At 44.8% G+C, this 13,122-nt stretch overlaps 1 protein-coding gene across 1 annotated transcript in view; it reads right to left on the bottom strand.

Moving 5' to 3' along the window:
• Positions 1–13,122, bottom strand: part of wwc3 (WWC family member 3) — a 247,151-nt gene that overhangs the window by 25,486 nt on the left and 208,543 nt on the right. Inside the window, exons 12-17 of the mRNA XM_068040348.1 lie at positions 11,494–11,614; positions 9,535–9,612; positions 7,151–7,237; positions 3,850–4,042; positions 3,036–3,200; positions 1,017–1,165 (exon numbers count right to left, since the gene is read on the bottom strand). Of these exons, the coding sequence (XP_067896449.1) occupies positions 1,017–1,165; positions 3,036–3,200; positions 3,850–4,042; positions 7,151–7,237; positions 9,535–9,612; positions 11,494–11,614 (793 nt within the window). The remainder of the gene's footprint in view (positions 1–1,016; positions 1,166–3,035; positions 3,201–3,849; positions 4,043–7,150; positions 7,238–9,534; positions 9,613–11,493; positions 11,615–13,122) is intronic.

The following is a 13,122-nucleotide window of genomic DNA, read 5'->3' as shown; positions in this document are numbered from 1 at the left end:
GACCTGATGCAAAGAAGCTGAGCGTCACAGTCACCTTCGCTGCCACAGGCAAGGGATGGCCACCACATCCCAGTGGCCTCAACTCCTCCTCAGCATTCTGCATACATCAGCAACCATCTGTCTTGCCAGCCTTTGGAGACACTGGTGCTCTGACATCTCCATGAAGCTAAGCCTTTGCCTGTAGGCCCTTTGAGGTTGATAACGCCTTCTTTGAACATGAACCTGCCTTATTGCCCATGTGGCCTCCTTGTCCATGATCCATCACAGCTTCATGCTGCAGGTGCTCCTCTGCCTGCTGCTGCCCCTCTCCACATGGCTGATACAGTCTCTCTCTCTCTCCTCCTGTTAACAAATAGATGGTCGCCAGAAGTGGCAAAATTCCTAAATCTTTAAAGGATACTTAATGTGATGTTGGCCAGCTCTGTGCCAAGTCTTGGAACCAGCTAAATGATTAGGACTGCGCAGTAGTGATTATTGGGTCTTTAAGTCTTGGATCAGCATCCAAGTTGCTCTATCGAGAAACTCCAGATCAGGCAAGCAGTACAATGCTTGTGCCGGGGTGAGGATCTTTAATCGGTGCACAGCCGCATGGGGGGGTGGGGTGGGGGGGGTGGTGGGGGGTGTACCCCTGGGGCCTACCTGCCTTTCTCCACCACATTCAGTGGCCATAGCAGTATTCTTCTCTGTCAGATTTTCCATGTTTTCCTCCCACTCTGCTATTCTGCTGTAACACTTACACCTCCTCTGGATCCATCTTTTGTTTCTTTACTCATCCCATTATTAAGCCTTTTTGCCTTGCGCAATCATCCCTTATGTCATTTAATCATTCCTGCCCTCAACCCTATCTCAGACCTTTCCCTTTTGTACTTTCCCTACCCTCTCCTTTTCCCTGGCCCTGTATTTGCTTAAAATCTCTGACAAAGTCCATTTCTGATGTAAGATCATTGACTGAAAACATCGACTGTTGCCTTATCTGCTGAGAGTTCGCAACAGTTCCTGGTTTTATTTCACAGTACCTTTCTGACACTGCTTCTGTTTTCTCTTCCTTCATTTCCTCCTGGATTTCTTCCTCTGTACATTCCAACTTCATTCTCTCCTCTGCTAATTGTTTCTCCACTGCCTCCAATTGAGCTGTAGTCCGTGCTAAAAGCATCGACACTGCATCCTTCACAGGTAGAAACAAATATGTGAGTATGTGCCAGGCGCTTTGCACGCAGACTTTCCAGCAAGAAAACAGAATTGGAGATAAAGACCGAGTGACCATTTACATCACACCTTTCATGTTCTCAGGATGTCCCAGTTCACTGTTACGTTGTAGCCAAATATAGAAGCCAATATGCACAGTAAATTGTCAGTCAATGGGATTAATTGCCAGTTAATGGACTAGGGTATAAAGGGCATAATTTCAAAGATTACAAATGACGAATAAACTTGTAAATGTAGTAAACAGTGTAGCAGAATTCAAGAGGACATAGACAGACTGTTGAAATGGGCAGATACATAGCAGATGAAATTTAATGCAAGGAAGTATGATATGCATTTTGTAGGAAGGAAGAGAAAAGGCAATCTAAACTAAATGGTATAATTGTAAAGGAGTGTGGGGATAGGGACACTTGGGAGCATATATACAGAAATCGTGACGGTGGCAGGGCAAGCTGTTACGGCAGTTAAGAAAGCATATGGGATACGTGGCTTTGTAAATAAGGGCACAAAATACAAAAACAAGGAAGTCATGTTAAATAAATCACAGGTTAGGCCTCAGCTGCAGTACTGTATACAAGTCTGGGCACCATTTAGGAAGGATGTAAAGGCCTTGGATAGAGTACAGAGGAGGTTTCCCAGAAATGAAGTGCATTCAGTTATGAAGAGAGAATGGAGAAACTGGGATTGTTAAATTAGAGAAGAGAAAGTTAAGAGGAGACTTAATAGAGGTATTCAAAATTATGAGGGGTTTTGATAGAGCAAATAGGGAGAAACTGTTTCCTCTGGCAAATGGGTCAGTAACCAGATATTATAGATTTAAAATAATTGGCAAAAGAACTAGGGGGGAAATGAGGAATTTTATTTTACATAAAGATCAGAAATGCAGAACCTGAAAGGGTGATAGAATCAGATTTCATACAAACTTTCAAAAGGAAATTGGACTTGAAAAGAACTCATTTGTAGGGTTAGGAGGAATAAATCTGGTTTGTGGGAATAAACTGGATAGCTCTTTCAAAGAGCAGGTACTGATATGATGGGCTGAAAGGCCTCCTTCTGTTCTGTGTGCTTCTATGATTCTATGAATGGTATGAGAAACTTCCTATTAAACGAGCTGTGGCCAATTAAAAATCACACATTGCTAGAGGGGGTTGGTGGTTATGTTACTGGGCTAGTAATCAAGAGGCCTGGACTAATAATCCAGAGGAAAGAAGTTCAAATCCCACCATTGCAGTTTGCAAATTAGAATTTAGTTTAAATGGAAGCTAGCTAAGTACATGAGGGAGAAAGGGGTAGAAAGTTATGCTGACAGGGTTCGATGAAGTAAATAAGAGTGGAAGAAGGCTCGTGTGGAGCATAAACACCAAATGGTTGGTTTCTATGCTGTAAATTCTAAGTAAAGGAAAACCTGGTATTAGTAAAAGTGACTGTGAACTGGTCACTAACGTACTTCCTTACCCAGTCTGGCCTATATGTGACTCCAGTCTACTTGCCCTCTTAAGTTGGCTAGCAAGCCACTTCGAGTTGCATCGACCCGCTAATAGAAACTGGTCCACCACCACTCGGGATGAACAAATGCCAGCCTCACCAGCGACACCCACATCTTCAGAATAAGTTTTTTTTAAAACTGTCCAACTAACGTAGAGAGAACATTGATGAATTTACAGGTTTCAACAGCAGATTCACATCAGTTAGAGCTGATGCTTGACTTCTGACCTTTAAGCAGCATGAGCTATCAGTATTTTACAGACAGCTGCTCCCAACAGCATCAACAGTACTTCTTTGTAAGTTAGTACATGAAGCTTCAAGACAAATCAGTACATGTTCAGCTATACCTTCATTTCACTGTCCGTTAGCTTTCTAACAGCTGCAGTGCTGCTGAATTGACTGCTATTCCGCTCAGGTATTGTCCCCATACTACTGAAGGTTAGGAGTTGGTACCACTGAAGCAACATTTCACTTGGTCTTTCAAAGTCAGCCAGACTTATCCGAACTACTCCCTAGTCAAAAGAAAGACATCAAAAGGTAAGATATGCAAACATCACGGTTTAAGACAAAATCTTTTGAGCCCTTCATTCATATAATGCTACTGAGTTATTCTAGTTCAAGAAGCTCAAGACCATCCAGGTCAAAGTAGTCTGCTCGATCGGCAGTTCATCCACCAGCCTGCACATCCACCCCCTCCATCACCAGTGCACTATGGCTGCAGTGTGCTCTGTCTACAGGATGCACTGCAGCAATTGCCAACGCTTCAGCACTACTCAAAGCCACGACCTCCACCACCTAGAAAGAACAGGGGCAGCAGGTGCATGGGAAATACCACCATAACATCCTGACTTGGACATATATCACTGTTGCTTTATCATTGCTGGATCCTAGTCTAACAATGTACAACTTAGAATGAATTCACACTGTAACTGTGAGCAGCAGTAATATTGCATGTAGTCTGTATCCAGAAACAGGGCTGAATGTGGTACTAGACAGAAGTGGAACGGGTCTTCCTGGAGGCATCAGTTTGAGTGTGGACAGCTGGTTTACACTATACAAGTTTAGCGTCAATGTCAGACTGAAACCACTTGACACCTATGCTAAACTTGCAGTGTGAATGAGGACATCAATAGCTAGAAACAGTTAGCAATCAGCACCTACCAACAACTCTTCCTGTATTTGCTGGTCAATGGAACATACATCCAACTGCAGAGTCTTTAACCTCAACATGCTGGGCAGAACTGGAACTTGAAATGATTCACTGAATGTCATGAGTGTCTGAAACTCTAAAGCCTTGGAGCAGAATGTAAATGTTGTGCTGGGGTCAAGTGGAAGCAATGAAATCCTTATGTATCTGTAACAAGAACAGAAACATTAATGTTGAAAAAAACATATTTAGAGTTTTGAGGCACAATTTTAGCCTACCCCAGGCAGTAACAGGTTAGGTCAGTCCCCATTGTACGCTCCACTGACTTCAATGAAACATAAAATTGGGCATCTGATCCTAACCCACCCCATTTCTTCTGGGTGTTTAGGTTAAAATCAGGGCTCTCTCAACAGTACATTAGACCTTGACACATTTAATGAAATAAAGGGCTGTTTTTCTCTTCAATTATTCATCTGCCCTCCTGCTAATTCTGATGCTGGAAGTTAACAAAATGAAAGTTAGTAGTAAGTATGGTTCCATTGGTACTGCCAGTTCTCCACAGCCTCCCACAAGAGTGTGTGCACCTAATGAATGACTGTTGACAGGCTAATTTACCAAGGAGCACATCGTAACCAAATCCAAACCTATACCCACCCACAGTTCACATTAGTGTTGCCAACTCTGGTTTGACATATTCCTTGAGATATGATCATGTGACATTGATTACATGGCCTTCAGTCACGTGACACTGCTTATGTAATGCTTTTATCACATGACATAAAAACAAGAAATGCTGGAGATACTGAACAGGTCTGGCAGCATCTGTGGAGAGAGAAGCAGAGTTAACTTTTCAGGTCAGTGACCCTTCTTCAGAACTGGCAGATATAAGAAACGTAAAAGATTTTAAGCAAGTAAAGCAGGGGTGGGGCAAGAGATAACGAAAGAGGTGTTGATAGGACAAGGTCACAGAACAGCTGACCAGAAGGTCATGGAGCAAAGGCAAACAATATGTTAATAGTGTGCAGAAAGACAAAGCATTAGTACAGATAGGGTGTTAATGGACTGAAACTGAACAGCCACAAGCACAAACATGAAAAAAAAAAGTGGGTAGGCACAGTAGAAACAAACTGAACAAACTAAAATAAAATAAACACAAAAAAGAAAAAAGAAAAAAATAACTAAAAATGAAAGTAAAATGGGGGCCCGTCATGCTCTGAAATTATTGAACTCAATGTTCAGTCCGGCAGGCTGTAGTGTGCCTAATCGGTAAATGAGATGTTGTTCCTCAAGCTTGCATTGATGTTCACTGGAACACTGCAACAATCCCAGGTCAGAGATGTCAGCACGAGAGCAGGGGATGTGTTGAAATGGCAAACAACCGGAAGCTCGAGGTCATGCTTTCAGACTGACCGGTTCCACAAAGTGGTCATCCAGTCTGCGTTTAGTCTCCCCAATGTAGAGGAGACAGCATTGTGAGCGGCGAAAACAGTAAACTACATTGAAAGAAATATGTAAATCGCTGCTTCAGGTGAAAGGAGTGTTTGGGGCCTTGGATAGTGAGGAGAGAGGAGGTAAATGGGCAAGTATTACACCTCCTGCGATTGCAGGGGAAGGTGCCATGGAAAGGGGACGAGGTGGTGGGGGTAATGGAGGAGTGGACCAGGGTGTCGCGGAGGGAACGATCCCTTCAGAATGCTGACAGGGGAAGGGAGGGGAAGATGCCTTTGGTAGTGGCATCACGCTGGAGGTGGCGGAAATGGCGGAGGATGATCCTTTGGATATGGAGGCTGGTGGGGTGGAAAGTGAGGACAAGGGGAACCCTATCGCGCTTCTGGGAGGGAGGGGAAGGGGTGAGGGTAGAGGTGCGGAAAATGGGCTGGACACGTTTGAGGGCCCTGTCAACCACAGTGGGGGGGGATCCTCGGTGACGTTTGCCGTAGTTTACAAATGTTATCTTCATTTACCTTAGTCTCCGTATCACCAAGATCGGAATAAATTAAAAACATTTTTGTGTTATAGTGAGATGAATAACAATAATTTATAAATCAACGAAAGAACACAAAATAGAAAGATTCTGATGAAAGGTCACAGACCTGAACATTAACTCTGTTTCTCTCACCACAGATGCTGCCAGACCTGCTGAGTGTTTCCAGCATTTTCTGTCTTCATATCAATATAAGTGTCTTCCAACTAAAGTTTCCACACAATTTTATGACTTTGTACTATACACAGCAAGCAATAAAAACAAATAAAACCAAAGACAAACCTAATTCAATGCACAAACTCCCACCCCACACCAGCCCAGTTTCAGGAATGTGAGGATCACTCCTCAAAGAGGCACAGTGGTGCAGTGGTTAGCACTGCAGCCTCACAGCTCCAGCGACCCGGGTTCAGTTCTGGGTACTGCCTGTGTGGAGTTTGCAAGTTCTCCCTGCGTGGGTTTCCGCCGGGTGCTCCGGTTTCCTCCCACAGCCAAAGACTTGCAGGTTGGTAGGTAAATTAGCCATTGTAAATTGCCCCTAGTGTAGGTAGGTGGTAGGAGAATGGTGGGGATGTGGTAGGGAATATGGGGTTAATGTAGGATTAGTATAAATGGGTGGTTGTTGGTCGGCACAGACTCGGTGGGCCGAAGGGCCTGTTTCAGTGCTGCATCTCTAAATAAATAAATAAAGAAGCACCAAAGCTGCCTGACTCCCAGAACAAAACATTATGCAATAGCACACATCACAGGCTGACATGAACTTTCTTGCTCCAGCTTGTGTTCATTGTTTCCTTCCTTACCAGTTTGTGTTACTCTCTCCGTTCCTCTTTCAGTTTGTGTTGCTCCCTCCCTCCCCAGTTTGCATTGCTCACTGTCTCTTTCCATCCCTACATTTTGTGTTGGTCTCTATCTCTCCTCTTCCCAGGCTGTGCTTCTCTCTTCCTCCCTTACCCACACCCCCCCAGTTTGTGTTGCTCTTTCCATCCGTCTCCCCAGGTTGTGATGGTCTCTCTCTAAATGACATGCTCAAAGTCTCTGGTGTAGAATTTGAACCCATGACTTTATGGCTCACAGGTGAGTGTTCTACCAGCTGGGCCAAGGCTGACACCTCAAGTCCTGAATGACTGGACAGCAGCCCTCAAAACAACTTTCTTCTTTGGTCAAAAATGTAATTTGCATTATGTGAGATTTGTTTGAAATGCGGACACAAAGTCAACATTGGCACTGAACTGTATAAAGAAAAAGGTCAGTTCTCTAAAACATTAGAACAGTCATAAAAAGTAGGCTTTTGATGGTCAAGGCTTGAGAATTTGCGATTATAGTTTCCAACTTACACTCTGCTCCCATCTTTCACCTGTAGGGCAGCAAGATTCCGTAACTGTAGTATGTGAATGATCAAGCATTCATCCCGGTCGTCATACCTTAAGATAAATAAGTTTTGTAAGCATACTTTCCAAATAAAAGATAGTCCTGTATTTATGTAGTGTCTTTCACAACCTAAGGAGGTTCCAAAGCACTTTGCAGCCCATTAAGTACTTTTGAAGTGTAGTTACTGTTGTAATGTAGGGAAATACAGGTGCTAATTTGCATACAGCAAGATTCTACAAACAGCAATAAGATAATAACAAGATCATCCTTTTTTTGTGATGTTAGTTAAGGGATAAACACTGACCAGGACACCAAGGAGAGCTTCCTTGCTTTTATTCGAAATAGGACCTTGATTTAAAGTCTCATGGATAAGACAGCACCTCTGACAGTGCAGCACTCCCTCCATACAGCACTGGAGTGTCACCTTGTATCATGTGTTCAAGAGTCTATAGTGGGACTTGAACCTATAACCTACTGACTGACTCAGAATTGACAGTACTGTCACTGAACCACATTTGACACCGATATTTAAACACAGTGAAACGTGTATAAACCGATGTCCTCAAAAAATGGGCATTTACTGAGAGACCCAAATAACTTACATGGTAAACTATACAAGAAGCACTCAGAAACCATGGCGTCTCGCAAATTATAAACTATGGACAGCTTTCAACACACCAAGCCCTTTTCTAATTTAAAACATGGGACACGGGTCGGCAAAAGGCAGCAGTGGGCTCTGTGAAAGAAGAGGAATGGGGTGCCCTTTACCCAGCATCCATAGCAGCAGAGAAACCACTCGATCTCTGGGATTGAATACTTGCACGGCTGTATTCCAGGATAGAGCAGTTTCACTACCACAACCGATGCTGGAGAAACTCCCCATTCTACTTAAAATTTTGACAGTACGTAGAATGGCCATTTTGAAAACATGAACACCTGCAAAAAAAAAAAAGGCCAGCTGATGCCAGTTGCTACAGTGTCTGCAATTTACAGGTTTTTAGGACGATCCAATAGCTTCATGGTCACTTTCACTGATATCAGGATTTTATTTCTGATATTTTAAACTGATTTCAAATTCTCAAGCTGCCACAGTGGAATAAGAATTGGCATTTTCTGGATTATTAGTCCAGTAACATAACCACTATGCTACTGTATCCTGATTGTGCATTGCTATTGACACATTGTGTTGTTGAGTGCCTATATTTTAAGAACAGTAAAAGTACTATGTTACTTATCACATTGATTTGCTGAAGTTTCAATCATCTAGATCAGGGTTGTCCCACCTTTTCATGTGGGGGGGGGGGGGGGGGGCACATTACAATTTTTCTCTTACATAGGGTGCCAGTGAGACAACTTCAGAAAGATAAAGGCATCAAAAATTTATCTTACTATTAATCAAAACAACAAAAAATGTGCATTTTTGTGAAGAAGCTTTAAATGAAGATTAATTTATTGACTTACTTTAATTTAGTGAGATACCTGGCATTTTTCTGCTTGCACAAGTCGTCAATGTTTGCCCGTACACTTGTCGTAGCGATGAGGAGTATTCCCGATAGATGTCCATCTGTCAGGAGTGAGCTTGGTCACTCTCTCTCCCTATCTGTCCCCCCTCTCTCTGTATCCTCCCCACTCTGATCTCCCTTCTCTCTCTCTGTCCCCCCTCTCTCTCTGTCCCTCCCCCTCGCTCTCTCTCTCTTTCACCCCCCTCCCCCTCCCCTTTTCCCTCTCACTCTGACAGTTGCAGGGAGTGAGAGCGCTCAGCACAGCAGCTTTATGTTGGTCAGTTATTTTTTTAACTCAAATCGCACAGTCAGTTTCACAGCTGACAGCTGCTGACATCGGGAACAGCAGTTTCCCAACTTCAATAGATGCGAGGTTTTAAAAAAAGTCGGAAGCTGCCGGAAAACCCCGAATCTGTCTGAAGTTGGGAAATGACTGTTCCCGATGTCAGCAGCTGTCAGCTGTGAAACGGACAGCGTTTTTTTTTAAAAACCTGACAAAGGGAAATTTCTCATCTCCAGTCATAGTGAGAATTAGGAATGGCCTGGGTACAGTTTACATCCGTGGGCCAGATGGAAACCTTCGGCAGGCTGGATCCTGGCCTGCGGGCCATATGTTGGACAACCCTGGTCGAGAGGCTGGATTTCCAGTGACCCTTAGTTTTAAACACACTGCTTAACATGACAGGTTATTAAGCCATCTATCAATGTTCAACCGATGCTATGATATTCCTGAGGAGCCATCACAAGCATCTAATAAAATACACCTCCCAATAAACAACAAATAAAAGGGAGACATGGAGTAAAATCTTTTGGTTCCATTCGGCAAGCGAATATAGTTAGACACTTACACAAGTCCCATTTTAATTTGTGGTGGGTCGAATGTGATGGAACTATTATCGTACAGAGTCTCATCTGCATCCTCAGGCCTGCAAATAAAAACATTTAAACACAATATACCAAATTATAAAATGCAAAGCAAATTTACAACGTTATAAATCACAGTCATTCCCGAGGAGTGTTTGCATTATGAACTGTTAATTAGTGGTCTTGAGTGAGCCTTGGCTCAGTGGTAACATTTCTGCCTCCGGGTCAGAGGATTATTGGTTAGAGCTCCACTCCAAACAGCTATGACGGAGTACCAGTGACAAACAATCCAGTGTGCAATTTGCCAGGAGTAAGTGGAGTGGAAGAAATGGGCTGCCTCTTTTGCCTTAAGAGGAAGAAGAATTAGTGCTCTGATCACTTTATTGTTTACGCAATCTAAATTACAGTTGAATAAAACGTCTCCCATGGGCTTTTTCTTTGCACAAGACTGGGATTTATTTAACCTACACCCAACAGTGCAGGTGGGGATGATCATTGGAGATCAAGGAGTCTTCATGCAGCACAACGCTGAGAATAGGGGTGGGAGGTGAGTGCAAGGTGGGGAAATGTAATCACACGACACGCTGGAGCAGGGACGGTAGGCATGGGGGTGAGTTGCTGGGACTAAAGCAAATGGCTTTAACATCCAATGCTAATTGACAAAAAGCTTAGGACGTTACGGAACACTGGGACCAATGGGAACCACAATGTCAAGAAAACTATAAATAATCAAAGCAGCAGCATCTCCACCAGAGGTTGCAACAAGGTGAAGGGAGGTCTGGTACGACCTGTGAAGAAGTGGGAAATGGTATCACCCCAGTGGTACATCCTTCTCCAAGGATGGAGGAAAGGGGCAACAGTGAATTTGCTTGGGTCAAAGAGGTTAACTCCCACAAGACAGGAGCAAAAAAATCTGGCGAGAGATGTGGTGATGGAAGCAGCTAAAATAGCCCTTTGAGCAGGTGGTGGTATGGTAGTTTCCTGTGGGAGATCTGGCACAATTCCAGTAGAAACCCCCCAGCGAAAGTAAAGGCATTAGAGAAGGTGCAGAAAATATTCACAAGGATGGTTCCAGGGATGAGGACCTTCAGTTATGTGGATGGATTGGAAAAGCTGGGCCTGTTCTCCTTGGAGAAGAGAACGTTGAGAGGAGATTTGATAGAGGTATTCAAAATCATGAGGGATGTGGACAGAGTAGATAGAGAGAAACTGTTCCCATTGGCTGAAGGATTGAGAACCAGAGGACACCAATTTAAGGCGGTTGGCAAAAGAAGCAATGGCGACATGAGGAAATTTTTATTTTTTACACAGCGAGTGGTTAGGATCTGGAATGCACTGCCTGACAATGTGGTGGAGGCAGATTCAATCGAGGCCTTCAAAACAGAATTGGATAATTATCTGAAGAGAAAGAAATTGCAGGGCTACGGGGAAAAGGCAGGGGTATGGGACGAGCTGAGTCTCTTGCAGAGAGCCATCACAGACACGATGGGCCAAATGGCCTCCTTCTGTGCTGTAACCATTCTATTATTCTTTGAATTTCAGGGTCTGCTGACTCTGCACTCGTCAACCTCAAAATGATGACTAATTGCATCTTTGCAATTGGTGGAACAAATATTGCAACCATTGGCAACTTCACAGAGAGGGGCAGGCAATATTTAAATTCACCAAAAAACCAACAACCACCATCGCTCAAACTGTCTGATGGATGCACTCGGATTACAAAAAGGCCAGTAAGAAATCAGGGTGCAATATAGATTGTGCAAGGCTGCTTGGTGGCACATCAAAGGCAACATATTGAGTGGGTTCCTTTCATAGGCAGTGAGAACTTGGAGGGAGGTACACACTTGTAAAACACCAGCTGTAGATTCTGCTTCATTCCGCGCCAACCACAACAACCCACCACCCCCCCCAACAATTACTGCACAGAAAAATAATTTCATCACCTTTTATTTAATGCTTCAAAGACTCCGCTGTCCGTAGCAAGAGAATCATCTGATAAACCTGTGGAGACTCTCCTCACTCTTCTACCTGCTTTAGTGGCACTGTCCGTACGTAGGGTTACCACTGCAATGAAGAGGAAAGACAGTGAACATTAATGTGGTCACCGAGCCATGTCAATGCAAATACAGGGCAGCTAAAACCTTTCACGTTTCCTTATAATGAAGCTACATTATCAGTAATTGTTATCAGCACCTGAACAACAAATGCACCAGTCAGGTCTCCCTTACATCCATAAGGCAAATTACAAAACATGTTCACAAGCCCGGTCAACAACCAATTGCATTGATAGAGCGCCTTTACTCTAACAACACATCCAAATGCACTTCACTGGAGCGTTATCAATGAAACATTTGACTTCAACGAGTTGGGTTCCCAACAAAAGCACCAAACAATGGAGATCATCAAGAATGGAACTAGGGAATGGAATGGAACTATTAACTCACTCCGGATTGAAAGGAGAGTCGGGTTCACTCACTCCGGACTGAAAGGGGAGTCGGGTTCACTCACTCCGCACTGAAAGGGGAGTCGGGTTCACTCACTCCGGATTGAAAGGGGAGCCGGGTTCACTCACTCCGGACTGAAAGGGGAGCCGGGTTCACTCACACCGGACTGAAAGGGGAGCCGGGTTCACTCACTCCGGACTGAAAGGGGAGCCGGGTTCACTCACTCCGGACTGAAAGGGGAGCCGGGTTCACTCACTCCGGACTGAAAGGGGAGCCGGGTTCACTCACTCCGGACTGAAAGGGGAGCCGGGTTCACTCACTCCGGACTGAAAGGGGAGCCGGGTTCACTCACTCCGGACTGAAAGGGGAGCCGGGTTCACTCACTCCGGACTGAAAGGGGAGCCGGGTTCACTCACTCCGGACTGAAAGGGGAGCCGGGTTCACTCACTCCGGACTGAAAGGGGAGCCGGGTTCACTCACTCCGGACTGAAAGGGGAGCCGGGTTCACTCACTCCGGACTGAAAGGGGAGCCGGGTTCACTCACTCCGGACTGAAAGGGGAGCCGGGTTCACTCACTCCGGACTGAAAGGGGAGCCGGGTTCACTCACTCCGGACTGAAAGGGGAGTCGGGTTCACTCACTCCGGACTGAAAGGGGAGTCGGGTTCACTCACTCCGGACTGAAAGCGGAGCCGGGTTCACTCACTCCGGACTGAAAGCGGAGCCGGGTTCACTCACTCCGGACTGAAAGGAGAGCCGGATTCACTCACTCCGGACTGAAAGCGGAGTTCTCTGCCTGAGTGTGATGTCCAAGGATTGAGGTGGGCGAGACGTGTGAATGACACAACTGTTACATTTAAACCCTGTGGCCTCAACCTTTATCTTCCTCTTTGGGGCCAGACTCCCATGTGACCCTGGTGGAAAACATTGCCTGGTGAATAAGTGGGAGTGGGATTTTGACCACAGGCAGGGACCTGATGAAATGGTCCCCTGCATACGGCAAATGATTGGACAGGTGGTGGAGGGGTCCGAAATGGATTGCTGCCAGGCAAAGAGAGGAGGAAGTTGAGGCCAGAGAGGTATACCGGTTTCCCTGTGGGACTCTGAGCATCAAGCAAGCCATACAAACC

The sequence above is a fragment of the Heterodontus francisci genome, chromosome 10, assembly GCF_036365525.1.
Source record: "Heterodontus francisci isolate sHetFra1 chromosome 10, sHetFra1.hap1, whole genome shotgun sequence".
NCBI lineage: Eukaryota > Metazoa > Chordata > Chondrichthyes > Heterodontiformes > Heterodontidae > Heterodontus > Heterodontus francisci.
Note: the sequence above shows the minus strand (reverse complement) of the source record. Positions and strands in the feature narration are given on the sequence as shown.